A 19,001-nucleotide genomic window follows, 5' to 3' on the forward strand; every position below is an offset into this window, starting at 1 on the left:
AAATTCCCTTTCTGTCATTCCTAACATTTCTGTATAGGTGGAATCCTCTGCAGTAGCTACCTCATGGTCCCTTGGTGGGGTTGTTCTGGACTGGTTCTTCATGTTGCCTGGAGTTTTCTTCTGATTCTTCCTCATGGGTGATTTCTTTTATCTGTTTTCTTGCCCTAATTTTCCTTTCACTTCCTCTTGCTCTTTAAGTTCTTGTGCCTGTGGACTAAAGGTTACATGACCAGAAGGGTGAGAAGGTTGAAGAGCAAAAAAGGGATGAAGGAAAGGAGGACCGAGTGATAAGAAAAAAAAAGAAAAATAGGGAAAGGAGAGGGGGTGGGTAAAAGGAATATTGACAAACAGAAGAGAGGCACAGAAAGAGGGAGACAGAGCAATATAGGTGTACAGTAGGGTACTGTGATACAACCTTAAAAAAAAACCACCTTCTGGGGGTTCACAGTTGGGTCATTCCCTTGAGGTCAGCAGCTCTTTGCTATCCTGATCAGACACAGTACCCCACCTCCACCAATTAGAGAGGAAAGACAAAAATGCTATAAATCAAACCAAAACAAGCAAACAGAAAACTTTATGGGATAAAATTGGCTGGAAAAAGCAAATAATAGTGGTAGAAACACTAACAAAAATGAAGTTCTAATTATTGAAATAGGCAGCAATGGGAAATTATAATTAAACTAGAAAAATTGAGAAAGAAAAAGGATCTGTATGGAAAAGGTTGAACTTAAAAAACAAAACAACAATCCACAGCATCAAAATAAACAACAAAAACAACCAAACCAAAAAAAAAAAAAAAAAACACACAACCAAAAACAAAGCAGTATGTATATGTTATTGAATATTGTCTGGGCAACACGTGGTCTTCTGGGGTATGAGATGTTAATCACAGTTCTGATACGACTGGAGGCTGCTAGTTTCTCAAACCCCAGCAGGTAGACACCCTAAATCTCTCTTCAGCCCACTTAAAAGTCACTTTGAACTTGTTCACTTACTGAGCAGAAGCTTTCTCAGGGAAGTGCTTGTCGCTGGAATCACTGCTGAAGTCGCTATCCACTTACCCTGTGTGTCAAAACTGGTCTCCCTCTGCCCCCGAGGATTAGGGCTGTAAGGCAGCTCAGACCCCGCCCTTAGGCTACTTGGTCGCTGGGTTACCAGCTCCCACCCAATTCCAGCTCTGCGACCCTGAGGGCGGAGCTTGCTGGGGCAGATTACTCACAATGTCTGCCTGTGACCCAGAGCCAAACACTATTAGCTCTGTCTGGCTCAGCGGCTCAGACTGGGGCCCTAGACAAAGGCCAAAGTTCTCCGCACTCCCACTCAGGCTCTCCCCAAGGCAGTTCAGCTGAGTGCCAAGTCCAAAGACACCAAAACAGTTCACAGGTAAGGCCTTTCTGGTTTGCAGTCTCGCTGCTACTGAATTTACAGTTGCGGGCGGGTTTAGACGGATTGAACACACGCGACCACTTGCCGGTTTTCCACTGTTTTAGTCCTCCTCTTGGGGTCCAGAAGTCTCTCGCTGACTCCCTGTATCCTCTCAGGGGTGATGATAGGCAGATCCCACCAGCCAGAGATGCCTGGAGTCCTATATTCCCAGACTCACGGTGCCCAGATGCAAGGAAGCTGTTACTCGGCTGCCATCTTGCTCCGCCTCCCTTGGTCAAGTCTAAGCTTTTCTTTTTGAGACAGAGTCTCACTATGTTGCCCTCAGTAGAGTGTTGTGATGTCACAGCTCACAGCAATCTCAAACTCTTAGGCTCAAGTGATTGTCTTGCCTTAACCTCTTAAGTAGCTGGGACTATAGGTGTCTACCATAACACCTGGCTCTTTTTTGTTTGTTTAGCAGGCTGGGGCAAGTTAGAACCCACGAACCCTGTTGCATGTGGCCAGCTCACTAACTGCTGAGCTATGGGTGCTGAGCTCAACTTTTTTTTTTTTTTAAACAGTCTTACTCTGTTGTCCACAGCAGAGTGCTATGCTGTCAGCCTAGCTTATATAGATGTCAAGCAACAAAAGTAAAGAAAGACAAATATGGCCATTATATAATGGTAAAGGGAACAATTCAATGAGAAGATATAACAATCCTAAATATTTTTGCACCCAACAAACACATACCTGGATTTATGAAGCAAACCCTGCTATATCTAATCAAAGTGATAAACAGCAGCATGGTAACAGCCAGGGACTTTAACATAACACTGAAAGAGTTGGACACATATTCCAAGCAGAAAATAATGAAACATAGTACTTAAATGGGACTCTAGAGCAAATGGTCCAAAAAGACATTTACAGAACATTCTGTCCCCAAACTAGTAAATATATAGTCTTCTTACCAGTACAAAGAACATTTTACAAGTTGATCACATCTTAGGCCACAAAACATTTTTCAACCAAATAAAAAATGTAGAAGTTATACCATGTATCTTCTCAAATCACAGTGAATAAAATTAGAAACTAACTCCAACAGAAATACTCAATTATACATAAAGTTATGGAAATTAAACCAGCTACTGCTGAACAATTATCACTCAAGGAATTATTGTGGACATCATATAAATCTTTTGAACTAAATGACAAAGGGGATCAAGATTTAAGCAAATCTGTGGAATCAGCAAAAGCAGTCCTGAGAGGAACATTTATAATTTTACACCCCTAGATCAAAAAAGACAGAAAGTTTGCAAATTAACAATCTAATAAATCATCTCAAGGAATTAGAAAAGGAAGAGAAAACTTATCCTAAATCCAGCAGAAGAAAAAATAAATAAATAAGGTCAGAGCAAAACTAAATGGAATGACAGCAGAAGATTTACAGACAAGAATAATGAAACAAAAAGTTGGATCTTTGAAAAGATAAACAAAATCAATGGACCTCTTGTTAGAGTAACCAAAAACAAAAAATAAAAGACCCTAATAAGCTCAATCAGAAATGAAAAAGGGGATATTACAACTGATAGCATGGAAATACAAAACATTTTCTCTGAATAGTATGAAGACTGCACATAAACTGGAAAACTGAGGAAACTGAAAAATCCTTGTAAACACACAACCTCCCTAGGCTGTATCAGGAAGAAATAGAACTCCTAAACAGACTGATAACAAGTAAAAAAATTGAAGCAACAATAAAAAATATTCCAATGATGAAAAGTCCCAGGGCAGAATGTTTCATAGGCAAATTATACTAAACCTACAAGGAATAAATGGTAGTGAAGAAATTATTTCATAACACCAAGAAGAAAGGAGTCCTAAATTTGTTTTGTGAAGCCCAGTATCACCCTGATACCCAAGCCACGAAAGGAGACAACAAAGAAAGAAAGCTATAGTTCAATATCCCTTATGAATATAGATGAAAAAATTTCAATACATAGTAAATTTCAAGCAAACTGAATTCAATGGCACATCAAAAAAAAATACAAAATGAGGGAGGGAGACAAGATGGCGGACTGAAGCCAGCTTTCAACAGAGGCTCCCGTCCAGAAGGAGAGTTAAGGGACAGGAATTTAGTAGGTGTCCTGGTGGACTTGAGCCTCACCAAGAGAGAAGGTTGAAGAACGTACATCAACACTGCTGAGGCAAGCTGTGATCACAAGGACGCAAACAAAAGGTACAAAATCCACCACCAGGTGGATGGGAGTCCCCCTCCCCCATGAGACCAGCTCAAGAGCCCCACAATTGAACAAGCGGGCAGAAATTAAAGGCCCTCACACTACACTCCACGGGAGAGACCTTCTAAAAACTGGACCTACCTCCCCTACTGGGGTGCCGTGGCGTTCTCCTGCCGGACATAGGGCTGAATAAAACTTTGGGAATCCTTTGCCGGCAACCCTGAATCCCCGGCGCTCCTCTCCCGCCCACTGAGGTCTGGAGGCCTGTCCCCCAGGACTTCGGATCCTTGGGTGATTTCTCAAGGGGAGTGGACAGTCCCCGAGTTGCGACTGGTCAGCATTGACTCTGAGGCGCGCCGAGTGAGGAGAGGGCACTGGGCTGAAGGGGAGTCACGCCTTGGCGGCACTTCCCTGCGGTGGAGTGCACCAACCCTCCCCGGGCAACATTACGGGGCACAAGACTGAATAAGACTCTAGCTTCCGCGCTGAGAGCTGAGAGCCTCTACTCTCACTCGGGGTCTGAGGGCCTATCCCCCCGGAGTTCGGATCCTTGGGTGATTTCTCAAGGGGAGTGCACAGTGCCTGAGCTGCATCAGGTCAGCGCTGACTCTGGGACACGTGAGCGAGGAGAGGGCATTCTGCTGAGGGGAAATCAAGCCTTGGCGGCACTTCCCTGAGGTGCAGTGCAGGAGCCCTCCCCGGGCCGTAGTGTTGCGTAAAACTGAATGAAACTCTAGCTTCCCCCCACACACACTCCCAATCGGGGTCTGGGGGCCCATCCCCCAACAGTTCTGATTCTTGGGGGATCTCTTGAGGGGTGTGGACCCAGCACAAACTGCGGCCGCTCAGTGCTGACTCTGGGGCGCGGGACAGAGGAGAAAAGGGTCGCCTGAGTGCCCACACCAGAGCAGCAGTTCCCTGGAGGTAGATCAACAGCCGTTTTTTCTTTAAGGGCAGAACGCTCACTTCTGGATATTCTGAGGCCACACCCCCATCTCCCTGGGCAACCAGAGGAGGCCACCGGTGAGCGGGGCATTTCCTGACACGGCTCACAAACCCGGGCAACTTCCAGGGCGGGGCTGACCCAGAGAGGTGTTCGAACGCAAATCTCCAGCAGCAAAGACGTTTGAACTCAAAACAGCCCGTCTTCTGTAGGCGATTTCGACAGGAACAGAGACAGAACCCCGCAAAGTTGTCTGTTCTGTTCTGTTCTGTTCTGTTAGCAGCATCCATCAGGGACGAGGCTAAGCCTGAGTGAACACCTCCTTCCCATCACCTGAATCAAACACTCAAAGATGTCAGGCCCCATCTCCTCCTGCTAGATAGCGGCAGTCTGCGGGGGCCTGGCAGACTTCCTTGTGATTCAGTGAGGTGCAAACCCCTGGAGTGTCTGTTCACTGCAGGCAACTGGGTTAGCCATCTGCAGAGATACCAGTGACTGGGTCCGACGGAGGGGCCAAGTGGGGAAGGAGACGTCAACCTTCCCAGACTGCTCTGTTTGCTGGGTGGCTCCTCCTGACTCCACGCTGCACTGGGGTGAGCCGTGTCAGAGGAGTCACCAGGCCCCTGTGATCCAGTTCCCAGAGATCTCTTGAACTCTCCCACCCGAGACAAGTGCCAATTGAGACAGCGGATTTGGACCTTTTGAACTGGGCTAATAGACTGAGGAATTTTCAGGCGGTGCCCTGGGTGTGCGGTTGTAGGAAGGTTTGATTCTCCTTTTCCAACTGGGGCCAGAGGTGGGCAGGCGGGGTGACTTAATTGCTGATTTTTCCACACAGCTGAGACTTCAAGCCAGAGTAGAAGTTGCAATAGGATCGAACAGAAACCAGCTGAAAGCAAGACAGAACCACTTTGCTCCACCACACCAGACAGGGCCCCAGTTTCTCAGGCCACAACACTGTACGGGCCCTCGATAAAACCCCAGGGGAGAAACCAAAGGGAGTAAAATAACCATGGGGCGGAATCAGCGGAAAAACTCTGGTAACATGAATAACCAGAATAGATCAACCCCCCCAAGAAAGATGCGGCAGATATGATTGAAGATCCCATTCATAAACAACTGGCTGAAATGTCAGAAATCGAATTCAGAATTTGGATTGCAGACAAGATTAATAAAATGGAATTAGGAATCCGAGGAGAAATTCAAAAATTGTCTCAAGAATTTAACGAATTTAAAGACAAAACCACCAAAGACTTAGACACACTGAAACAAGAACTTACAGCCCTCAAAGATATGAAAAATACAGTAGAATCCCTCAATAACAGAATGGAGCAAGCAGAAGAAAGGATTTCTGACATTGAAGATAAAGTCTTCGAACGCTCCCAATCTCTCAAAGAGGAAGAGAAATGGAGAGCAAAAACGGATCACTCACTCAGAGAACTCTCAGATAATTCGAAAAAAAGCAACATAAGGATTATAGGAATTTCTGAGAATGATGAATTCGCCTCCAAGGGCACAGAGGCCCTTCTGCATGAAATTATGAAAGAAAATTTTCCAGACATGCCTAGAGAATCTGAAATTCAGATAGCAGACAGTTTCAGAACCCCAGCACGATTCAACCCCAATAAGCCATCTCCCAGACATATCATAATTAGCTTCACTAAAGTTAACATGAAAGAGAAGATTCTCAAAGCAGCCCGGCGAAAGAAAACTATAACGTACAAAGGTAAGAATATTAGAATAACTGCAGATCTCTCTGCTGAAACTTTTCAAGCAAGAAGAGGCTGGTCATCAACTTTTAATCTCCTAAAGCAAAAAAACTTTCAACCCAGGATCTTGTATCCAGCTAAACTGAGTTTCATCTATGATGGAGAAATTAAATACTTCAATGACATTCATATGTTGAAAAAATTTGCCATAAGTAAACCAGCTCTTCAGGATGTTCTCAGACCTATCCTCCATAATGACCAACCCAATCCTATACCACAAAAGTAAACTCACTCAGAAACTTCGGATCAAACTCCAACTTCCACACTGGCGAAAGGATTAAAAATGTCCACTGGACCTTTGAAAAACTCGATACCCAAAATTCCACCAGACTTATCAATACTCTCCATCAATGTGAATGGCTTAAACTGTCCTCTAAAGAGACATAGGTTAGCTGACTGGATACAAAAACTCAAGCCAGATATTTGTTGCATACAAGAGTCACATCTCAACTTAAAAGACAAATACAGACTCAGGGTGAAAGGATGGTCATCCATATTTCAGGCAAATGGTAATCAGAAAAAAGCAGATGTTGCAAATTATTTGCAGATACAGTAAGCTTTAAACCATCAAAAGTAAGAAGGACAAGAATGGTCACTTCATATTTGTTAAGGGTAATACTCAATATGATGAGATCTCAATTATTAATATCTATGCACCCAACCAGAATGCACCTCAATATATAAGAGAAACTCTAACAGACATGAGCAACTTGATTTCCTCCAGCTCCATAATCGTCGGAGATTTCAACACTCCCTTGGCAGTGTTGGATCAATCCTTCAGAAAGAAGCTGAGCAAAGAAATCTTAGATTTAAACCTAACCATCCAATATTTAGATTTAGCAGACATCTACAGAACATTTCATCCCAACAAAACTGAATACACATACTTCTCATCAGCCCACGGAACTTACTCCAAAATTGACCACATTTTAGGTCACAAGTCTAACCTCAGTAAATATAAAGGAATAGAAATTATTCCATCCATCTTCTCGGACCATCATGGAATAAAACTTGAATTGAGTAACAACAGGAATCTGCATACCCATACAAAAACATGGAAGTTAAATAACCTTATGCTGAATGATAGCTGGGTCAGAGATGAGATTAAGAAAGAAATCGCCAATTTTTTGGAACAAAACAACAATGAAGACACAAACTATCAGAACCTCTGGGACACTGCAAAGGCAGTTCTAAGAGGGAAATTTATAGCACTGCAAGCCTTCCTCAAGAGAACGGAAAGAGAGGAAGTTAACAACTTAATGGGACATCTCACGCAACTGGAAAAGGAAGAACATTCCAACCCCAAACCCAGTAGAAGAAAAGAAATAACCAAAATTAGAGCAGAATTAAATGAAATTGAAAACAAAAGAATAATACAACAGATCAATAAATCAAAAAGCTGGTTTTTTGAAAAGGTCAATAAAATAGATAAACCTCTGGCCAACCTAATCAGGAAAAAAAGAGTAAAATCCCTAATATCATCAATCAGAAACAACAAAGACGAAATAACCACAGACTCATCAGAAATCCAAAAAATCCTTAAAGAATATTACAAGAAACTTTATTCTCAGAAATATGAAAATCTGAAGGAAATTGACCGATACTTGGAAGCACGCCACCTTCCAAGACTTAACCAGAATCAAGTGGAAATGTTGAATAGACCCATATCAAGTTCAGAAATAGCATCAACTATACAAAACCTCCCTAAAAAGAAAAGCCCGGGACCAGATGGTTTCACATCAGAATTCTACCAAACCTTTAAAGAGGAATTAGTACCTATATGACTCAACCTGTTCCAAAATGTAGAAAAAGAAGGAAGACTACCCAACACGTTCTATGAAGCAAACATCACCCTGATCCCCAAACCAGGAAAAGACCCAACAAGAAAAGAAAATTATAGACCAATATCACTAATGAATATAGATGCAAAAATATTCAACAAGATCCTAACAAACAGAATCCAGAAACACATCAAACAAATTATACATCATGACCAAGTTGGTTTTGTCCCAGGGTCTCAAGGCTGGTTCAATATACGTAAATCTATAAATGTAATTCAGCACATAAACAAATTAAAAAACAAAGACCATATGATTCTCTCAATTGATGCAGAGAAAGCTTTTGATAATATCCAGCATCCCTTCATGATCAGAACACTCAAGAAAATTGGTCTAGAAGGGACTTTTCTTAAACTGATAGAGGCTATCTACAGCAAACCCACAGCCAATATCATATTGAATGGAGTTAAATTGGAATCATTTCCACTCAGATCAGGAACCAGACAAGGCTGCCCATTGTCTCCATTGCTTTTCAACATTGTAATGGAAGTTTTAGCCACCACAATTAGGGAAGAAAAGGTGATCAAGGGTATCCATATAGGGTCAAAAGAGATCAAACTCTCGCTCTTCGCAGATGATATGATTGTGTATCTGGAAAACACTAGGGACTCTACTACAAAACTCCTAGAAGTGATCAAGGAATACAGCAGCGTCTCAGGTTACAAAATCAACATTCATTTATCGGTAGCCTTTATATACACCAACAACAGTCAAATTGAAAAAGCAGTTAAGGACTCTATCCCATTCACAGTAGTGCCAAAGAAGATGAAATATTTGGGAATTTACCTAACAAAAGACGTGAAAGATCTCTATAAAGAGAACTATGAAACTCTAAGAAAAGAAATAGCTGAAAATGTTAACAAATGGAAAAACATACCATGCTCATGGCTGAGAAGAATCAACATTATCAAAATGTCCATACTACCCAAAGCAATATATAATTTTAACGCACTCCCTATTAAAGCTCCACTGTCATATTTTAAAGATCTTGAAAAAACATTACTTCGTTTTATATGGAGTCAGAAAAAACCTCGAATAGCCAAGACATTACTCAGAAATAAAAACAAAACAGGAGAAATCACACTACCAGACCTCAGACTTTACTACAAATCGATAGTGATCAAAACAGCATGGTATTGGCACAAAAAGAGAGAAGTAGATATCTGGAACAGAATAGAGAACTAAGAGATGAATCCAGCTACTTACCGCTATTTGATTTTTGACAAGCCAATTAAAAACATCCAGTGGAAAAGATTCCCTATTTAACAAATGGTGTTGGGTGAACTGGCTGGCAACCTGCAGAAGACTGAAATTGGACCCACACCTTTCACCATTAACTAAGATAGACTCTCATTGGATTAAAGATTTAAACTTAAAACATGAGACTATAAAAATCCTAGAGGAGAATGCAGGGAAAACCCTTGAAGAAATTGGTCTGGGTGAGTATTTCATGAGGAGAACCCCCCGGGCAATTGAAGCAGCTTCAAAAATACACTACTGGGACTTGATCAAACTAAAAAGCTTCTGCACAGCTAAGAACACAGTAAGCAGAGCAAGCAGACAGCCCTCAGAATGGGAGAAGATATTTGCAGGGTATATCTTTGACAGAGGTTTAATAACCAGAATCCACAGAGAACTCAAACGCATCAGCAAGAAAAAAACAAGGGATCCCATCGCAGGCTGGGCAAGGGATTTGAAGAGAAACCTCTGAAGAAGACAGGCGCACGGCCTTCAGACATATGAAAAAATGCTCATCATCTTTAATCATCAGAGAAATGCAAATCAAAACTACTTTGAGATATCATCTAACTCCAATGAGACTAGCCTACATCACAAAATCTCAAGACCAGAGATGTTGGCGTGGATGCGGAGAAAAGGGAACACTTCTGCACTGCTGGTGGGAATGCAAATTAATACATTCCTTTTGGAAAGATATATGGAGAACACTCAGAGATCTAAAAATAGATCTGCCATTCAATCCTGTAATTCCTCTGCTGGGCATATACCCAGAAGACCAAAAATCACAACATAACAAAGATATTTGTACCAGAATGTTTATTGCAGCCCAATTCATAATAGCTAAGTCATGGAAAAAGCCCAAGTGCCCATCGATCCACAAATGGATTAATAAATTGTGGTATATGTATACCATGGAATACTATGCAGCCTTAAAGAAAGATGGAGACTTTACCTCTTTCATGTTTACATGGATGGAGCTGGAACATATTCTTCTTAGTAAAGTATCCCAAGAATGGAAGAAAAAGTACCCAATGTACACAGCCCTACTATGAAACTAATTTGGGACTCTCACATGAAAGCTATAACCCAGCTACAACTTAACAATAGGGAGAAGTGGGAAGGGGGGGATGGGTAGAGGGAGGGGGATCGGTGGGATCACATCTGTGGTGCATCTTACAGGGGTATTTGCGAAACTTGGTTAATGTAGAAGGTAAATGTTTTGGCACAGTAACTGAGATAACGCCAGAAAGGCTATGTTAACCACTGTGATAAAAATGTGTCAAATGGTATATGAAGCGAGTGTATGATGCCCCATGATCATATCAATGTATACAGTTATGATTTAATAAAAAAAAAAAAAAACCACCATGACCAAGTGGGCTTTCTCCCAGGGATGCAAGTATGGTTCAACATTTGCAAATCTATAAACGTGATTCATCACATAAACAGAATAAAAAGACTATATGATCATCTCAATAGACACAAAGAAAGCATTTGACACAATTCAGCACCCTTTTATGATAAGAACTCGCCAGCTATAAATGGAACATATCTCAAAATTATTAAAGCCATTGATGACAAACCTACAGCATACAAATGAGAAAAAATTGAATACATTCCCCCTTATATTTAGAACTAGACAAGGATATCCTCTATTACCACTTCTATTCAAAAATGTGCTAGAATTCCTAGCAGAGTAATAAGACAATAGAAAGAAACCAAGGGTATCCAAATGTGGACAGAAGAGGTCAAACTATCACTATTTGTTGATACCATAATCTCATATCTAGAAAATCCCAAAGATTCTGCCAGAAAATTTCTGGAACTGGTAAATAAATTTAGCAGAGTCTCAGGTTACAAAATGAATGTACACAAATTAGTAGGATCCTTACACAACAATAACAGTCAACTGGAGAATCAAATCAAAGGCTCAATACTTTTCATATACCAGCAAGGAAAATAAAATATCTAGCAATATATTTAACCAAGGAGGTAAAAACCCTCTAGAGGGAGAACTACAAGCCACTCAGGAAGGAAACTGCAGAAGATATAAACAAATGGAAAAATATATCATGCTCAAGGATTGGTATCATGAACTTTGTTAAAATGTCCATTCTACCCAATGTGATTTACACATTCAGAGAAATCCCCATCAAAATACTAACATCATATTTCACAGATCTAGAAAAATAATTCTACATTTTGTATGGAACCAGAAAAGAGCCTAAATAGCCAAAGTAATCTTAAGCAAAAAAGGACAAATAGGGAGGCACCACTTGACCAGACTTCAAGCTATATTACAAGGCAGTAGTAACAAAAACAGTGTCGTACTGATGCAAAAATAGAGATGTAGACCAATGGATCGGAACAGAAGTCCCAGATATAAAACCATCTTCATAGTGCCATCAGATCTTTGACAAAGCAGACAATAGCATATACTTGGGAAAAGAATAAATGTTGCTGGTTAAATTAGATAGTTACATGAAGGAGACTGAAATAAAGATCCACACCTCTCAATACTCACAAAAATTAACTCATGATGGGTAACAGACTTATACTATGGGTACAAAAATATAAGAATTCTGGGGGAAAATGGTGGAAAAACTCCTATAGAGATCAATCTAGGAAAAGAATTTATGAAGAAGACCCCAAAGTCAATCACAGCAAAAACAGAAATTGACAAATGGAACTTGATTAAATTAAAAAGCTTCTGCACAGACACGAAAATAATCAATAGATCATGTGGACAACCTATAGAATCTGAGAAAATATTTACATGTTATTCATTTGATATAGGGCTGATAATCAGAATCCATAAAGGATTAGATAAAATCAGTAGGAAAACAATCAAACAACCCCATAACAAAGTGAACAAAAGATATGAACAGAACATCTTTCAAAAGAAAATAGGGCAGTGCCTGCAGCTCAAAGGGGTAGGGCACTGGCCCCATATGCCAGATGTAGTGGCTAGCCCCAGCCAAAATATGCAAAAAAAAAAAAAAAAAGAAGATAGATAATGGTCAATAAATATAGGAAAAATGCTCAGTGCCTCTAATCATCAGGGAGATGCAAATCAAAACTACGATGAAGTATCACCTAACTTCAGTGAGAATGGATTTTATCAAAAAGTCCTAAAACAATAGATGCTGGCACAGATGTGGAGACATTTATATATTATTGGTGGGATTGCAAACTATGAACATCTTTATGGGAATACCTCAAAGAAGTAAAAGTAGACCTACCATTTGATTAGGTATTTACTCAAAGGAAAAAAAAGTCATTCTATATCTAAAAAGGCACATGCACTCAAATGTTTATTACAGCATAACTCACAATCACAAAGATGTGGATTAAACACAGTGCTCATAATTGTATTAATAAAACAAGGTATATGTATATGATAGAGTACTATTTAGCCATAAAAAGTCAAATAGTACGTTTAGTAACCACTTGGATACTTCTTGTAAAGTGAAGTATCATAAGAATGGGAAACAAACACCACGTGTACTCACTATTAAATTGGAGCTAATTGATCAACACCCAGGTGCACATATGGTAATAAATCTCAAAGTAATCAGGTAGGATGGGGCAAAAGGGGAGGGGTAAATGCACACCAATCTGGTACAATGCACGCTATTTAGGTGATGGGCACACTTATAACTTCAACTCAAACTTTGTAATAGCAATTCTTGTATTTAAATGTTTGTACCACTATAATATTCTGAAATAAGTGAAATAATTATCAAAAAATTCAGTTTTGGAGTTGACTTTAGGGATTAACAATGATCATGTTGATCATCTCTGTCTTCAGGAAGTTTCATTTCAACTGTATGTGCTCCCAAATCCACATTTCACCATCTTGTTGTCCCCTACAATGAATTGTTTACTATTCTTAGGTTATAACTGGGTTATAGCTTTCATATGAAAGCCAAAAATTAGTTTCATAGTAGGGCTGAGTACATTGGATACTTTTTCTTCCATTCTTGAGATACTTTACTAAGAAGGATATGTTCCAGCTCCATCCATGTAAACATGAACAAGGTAAAGTCTCCATATCTTTCTTTAAGGCTGCATAATATTCCATGGTATACAAATACCATAATTTATTAATCCATTTGTGGATCGATGGGCACTTGGGCTTTTTCCATGACTTAGCAATTATGAATTAGGCTACAATAAACATTCTGGTGCAAATATCTTTCTTTTAATGTGATTTTTGGTCTTCTGGGTATATACCTAGTAGAGGAATTATAGGATTGAATGGCAGCTCTATTTTTAGATCTCTAAGTGTTAACGTCAAACAATCCTCCTACCTTTCCCCTTGCCCCCCAAATGCTTGGATTATAGGCCTGAGCCATTGGGCCTAGTGTAATAATTGCTTTCTATATGTTAGTAAAAAGTTATGTTTCAAGTTGTAGCTCATAGAATATCCAGGAGGGAAGAAATTAAATACTAATTCATTGTTTTCAACTGCAATATGAAGAAGTAGAACAAATACAGAGTTTTGCAAACTCAGGTTTAATCCCATGGGCTTTCAGTTAAGCTTGAAAGGGCAAGACTTTGGGCATAGATTCATGTTAGACTATTCCAAGAATTTTCTTTCAGAGTCAAATATAGTCATGCATATTATAAATTGTTATTGAAGTACAATATCTTTTATCCAGAAAGAATATCCTACAATGAATTGTTTACTATTTTCAAATAACATGTGAGAATATAAAACACAGTGAGATAAGGCCAGTCTTGTAAAGGAAAACACAGTGAGATGACCTGACTGCTTCTCAAGCAGGAGCCTGACAGTTCTATGCAGACCTTCTACTTCTCTATTCAATGATTTCTTGAACAATTGAACCTTGTTCAATCTTCATTGTTCTCCACTTGAAAACAATATACTCCTGGTACTCATGTTTGTATTCTTTACAACCAAAATTTGAGCTCTTCAAAGCAACAACAATGTGCTATTCATTTTGTTTAACTATCTTTTGATAAAAGAATCCACAGGACACAGGATGTACTTAGGAACTAATCTAATAAATGAGAAAATAATGTTCAGCTAGGCTATTTCATATTCAGTATTATTATTGAATAATATCTGACAGTCCTAAGAATCCATTGACTTATTAGTGAGGCTATGTTCGCATATCATATGTGTTATTATATGGGGCATCCTGGATCCAAAAGTAAGTGCCCTAAGCAAAGATGTAATGAGGAGGAGGATTTAGCTGTCTCTTATAGCTAAGAACACATGTTGGTAATTGTCACATGTATGAACAATCAAGGAACAATATTCCCTCTTGCAGTGCACATTACAAAAGTTTACCTTGTCCTATAGAGAAAAAGGGAAGAGTAAGAAATAGATACAGACTGATAAAGATAATGATGTGGTAGAAGATTGAGAGAAAAAGAACTAACTGAAGACCAGTAACAACCTCCCATCACTCAGGACTGAAATTTCAACTGCTATATTTTTATCCAATATATTCCCTTCCGTGAAAATAAGAATAAGGACACATTACACAATATAATACATAAAATACCTGAAGTCTATTTTTAAAAACAGAGCATTCATATCACGTAAACAGTTGTGTGTTCAGGAAAATAAATTTCTCACTTTAGAACCTGCTTCAAGGAATACCACTGTTTAGAGAAAATAGGATTTATAAACATGGAAATAAAGAAGAAAGAGCCAAAGATATTTATGATGAAAGGCTGAAAGGAAAGGAAACAAAATGAAATTGAAGTTTTAGAAAATAATATCAGTAAGTTTGAGATTATAGATAAGAGTTTCAGCCTACTCACTCATTAATAATTTAAAAAATCATCCTATTTTAGAAATTCAGAGATTCAGTTTCCCTTATTACCAGCCTTTCTTCAGTAACCTCTGGATTCCTTGCTTGATCTCCTGGGTTCTCACCCCATAAACGATAGGGTTGAGGGCTGCAGGGATGACATGGTGGAGGACATTAAGCAAGACTGGAACATCAGGGGAGACCTTCTTCTTAGCCACATGTGTGAGGACGAAGACCAGAAGGATGGTGCTGAAGAAGAGGATGAGGATGAAGTGGGAGCCACACGTGCTTAGGGCCTTGGCCACAGCACCCTCTGCCTTGAGTCTCAGCACAGCTCGCAGGATGAGGATATAGGAGAGGAAGATGAGGACCAGGTCAGATCCTAGCAAAGTCCATCCCCCAGCAAATTGGTAAAGGCGATTGATAGTGACATCATCACAGGAGAGCCTGGAGACAGACATATTGGCACAGATGCAGTTCTCAATGACATTGATCCCACAGTAATAAAGCTGTGCTGAGAGAATGGGAATGGGCAGAGTCATAAACATGTTCCTGACCAAAATAAAGATGGCAGCTTTGACTACAAATTGGTCAGTGATGATGGATGGGTATCTCAGTGGGTGGCAGATGGCTATATAACGATCATAGGCCATCACCATGAATGTGCAGGATTCCATGGCTAGGAAGCAATTCATGATGTACATCTGGAGGAAACAGGCAGAGAAACCGATAGACCTGAGGTCAAACCAGAAGATGGCCAGGACCTTGGGAATGACAGTGAGGCAGAGCACGATGTCCAGCAGAGAGAGGAGGCTGAGCAGATAGTACATGGGCTGGTGCAGAGTGGCCTCCAGCCAGATGGTGATCAGGAGGATGGCATTGGCCCCCATGGCCAGCAGGAAGAGGAGGCTGAGGGGCAGGGACAGCCAGCACTGCCAAATGGGGGATCTGACAAAACAGTTCAGGAGGAAGTTTGAAACATCAGAGGAGATGGTCCCATTTTGGTGTGCTCTCATTGTTTTTTTGGGTTTTTTTTTTTTTTTTTTTTTGTCATATAATCCTACAACTTTCTTTCAGTGTCCTGTGAAGATAGGATTAAAAATTAGCTGCTGTTTCTAGAGACACAAGGATAAAAATATTCATTTTTCTAGGTACAAGTTCTGGATCATAGCAGGTTATCTAGAGCCAAGTGTATTCATGTTTATCCTCATTGCTATATAACTGAGGTATTCCTGTCACTTTAAATAGAAGAGTGAAGTCAGGGAATATAATTCATTTATATGTATTTAATTTGTTTGATGTTTATTTTCTAAAGAATTGTAATAAGGGGAGGGGAGGACGGGAGGATGGGTGGAGGGAGGATAATTGGTGGGACCCCACCTACGGTGCATCATACAAGGGTGCATGTGAAATTTATTAAAGGTATAATATAAATGTCTTAACACATTAACTAAGAAAATGCCATGACTGCTATGTTAACTAGTTTGATTAAAATATTTCAAATTGTGTATAAAACCAGAACATTGTACCCCCCCAAAAAAAGAATTACCAGAACTTTACAGAAACTAAAAAGGAGACACTAACTAGAAAAATACTTTTGTGTGATAGGTGAAGCTCTCAATTTGTATCCATGTTTCTTCTTTGTTTTCTTTTTTATATTCACATCGACTACCATATCTATGATTTAACTAGTTCAGTACTCGCAAATAAAGTAGGAGAGCATGGCACAGTGGACTCAGATAAATGTACCAGATTCCCAGTATAACCTTTCAACTCTATTGATTTTGTTTAATTAAAGATTTTGATATATACACTAAAAATAAAGTTAATTTCCTTTGTATGTAAACATTCATTTTGATAGGTATAAAAACCCAACAAATAATTGATTTATTTCTATTTATTAGGTAGCTTTTCAGATTTGTAGGATTTTCAACTTCAGAAATAAATATCTTTAAAAGGAGCAAAAGTAATTCCACGTAACTACCAGGGAGTAATACTTGTCTTAAACTAGATGGTAAATTAGTTCTTCTGACAGTAGCAGGATGGGAATGATGAAGTTCATCCTTAAAGATTTTTTACTCCCTTTCCATTTCCCTTTTCCATCTCAAATATAATGAACAAGGTATCCCAAAAATATCCCATCCAGACAGTAATTCAATGTTGCTGGTATGCTCTTATCATTCAACCTTTTTCACTAGCATTTTGTTAGGTAATAGGGTCACAACATTGGAAAAGGAACTATCTTCATTCTCAAAGAAATAAAAATATAGCTTCTCTGGCAGATGATGGGTAAGAAAAAAATGATAAATGAACAATAACAGAGTTACATACCAATTATTTCAAAAGTTCAGGGAAAAACTAACTCTAACATGGGGGATAAGTTGGTAAAAAATAATGGTAAATAAAGTGATTGGCATGTGGGTCAATATGAAAGTTTTGAGATACACAAAAGTCAAGAAACATAAAATCCACACAGATGGTAATAAGAACCCCCTCACTGTAATACCGCTAAGCTGAACAAATTGAAACTTGCATGGGTGAATCAGAAAAGATGCTGTTGACTGTGCTTTTTGGAAGTGAAATAAGGAACCACAATAGTCTGTATCAAAACTTTTGCAGTGACCCACATATTATTCTAATCCTAATTGTGCCTAATACAGAATATCAGATTGAATTAATTTTTAAAGTTTTTCAGACCTAAGAAATACTTCCAGGATATGTAGTGTCCCACCAATCCTATAAAAAGGAAACAAACTTCTCCCATAACATAATTAATGATTTTTAACATTGAATCTGTTAAAGAAGAAATCATTTTGGGATGAAGGGACGATGTCAAGAAAGGAAGTTCTAACAAAGCCATGAACTGTACACTATTTTCATACTGACAGAAATTTACACTTTGGAAGAAGTTCAAATTGGATTTTTGGCTTTAGTTATGTCTTTCCTGGTCCCCAAATGCAGTTCCTGCCCTTGCTCGGCTGTTCTTTTGCTCCCCCCGGGAGGATAAGCCAGGCCATCCCTCCCAGGTTTCCTCTCTTCTCTCCTCCGGAACCTCTCATTCCCTATCAAGTCTGCCAGGCGTGGCCCTCCCTCCTGATGTGTGTAAGAACCTGAGAGAATCTCCCAACTGCTTTCTCTTATTGATAATTGTGTACATTAGGAATGGCTTTGGAAAGTTTTAAATAAATTTTAAACTGTTTCGCTTGCACTTGACATATTCCGAAATCATAGGGTAAGTTGACTATTGTAACAATTTATCTTTCACATAGACAAATTAAAATTTAGTGGTTATCCATGATTTGAATGTGGAATAGATAAAAGACTAAATGATTTCTTCAGGTCCAAGGCCATTGAAAATATGAACATGTCTGTGTCCAAGGCCCTATTAATAGAAATGCATATGTTTCTTGGCATTTTCCTTTTATATATGTTTTCAGGTTTTTCTTCCCCATTCTTAATTCTCAGACATACACAATCCTAAGGGAAATTTTCCAGCACTCTGGAATGTCTCTTTCCTTCCTGTTAGAACTCTGATTCCTGCTTTCCACTGTTCATAGGGTCCAATCCATCCCTTAGTTCACTTTTGTGTTTTATCTCATTGTTTTCCTGGTTTCAAAATTCTTAAGGATTCATTATGGATTACAAAATCATTTCCATAGGTATATGCTCTGATTTAGTTTCCTCTTTCATAACTTTATACCTGCCACCCTTCAATCTGTGTTTCTCCTGTCTAGTAGTTTTGTGCTTTTCCTTAGTGGAGTGGCTACTGAGAATAGGAACACTGGCAATGGAGGATGCCTTTAAGATAGTAATGCACAGAA

At 39.3% G+C, this 19,001-nt stretch overlaps 1 protein-coding gene across 1 annotated transcript; it reads right to left on the minus strand.

Annotated features, from left to right (window-relative positions):
• Positions 1-15,248: 15,248 nt before the first annotated feature.
• Positions 15,249-16,196, minus strand: LOC128565539 (olfactory receptor 56A3). Its single transcript, XM_053562050.1, has one exon. It carries the CDS (start codon positions 16,194-16,196, stop codon positions 15,249-15,251), a length of 948 nt encoding a protein of 315 aa, XP_053418025.1.
• Between the last annotated feature and the right edge of the window lie 2,805 nt (positions 16,197-19,001).

The sequence above is a fragment of the Nycticebus coucang genome, chromosome 14 (assembly GCF_027406575.1).
Source record: "Nycticebus coucang isolate mNycCou1 chromosome 14, mNycCou1.pri, whole genome shotgun sequence".
In the NCBI taxonomy this organism is placed as follows: domain Eukaryota; kingdom Metazoa; phylum Chordata; class Mammalia; order Primates; family Lorisidae; genus Nycticebus; species Nycticebus coucang.

Coding starts and splice junctions, on each gene's coding strand:
- LOC128565539 (XM_053562050.1), bottom strand. CDS start 16,196: ATGAGAGCACACCAAAATGGGACCATCTCCTCTGATGTTTCAAACTTC.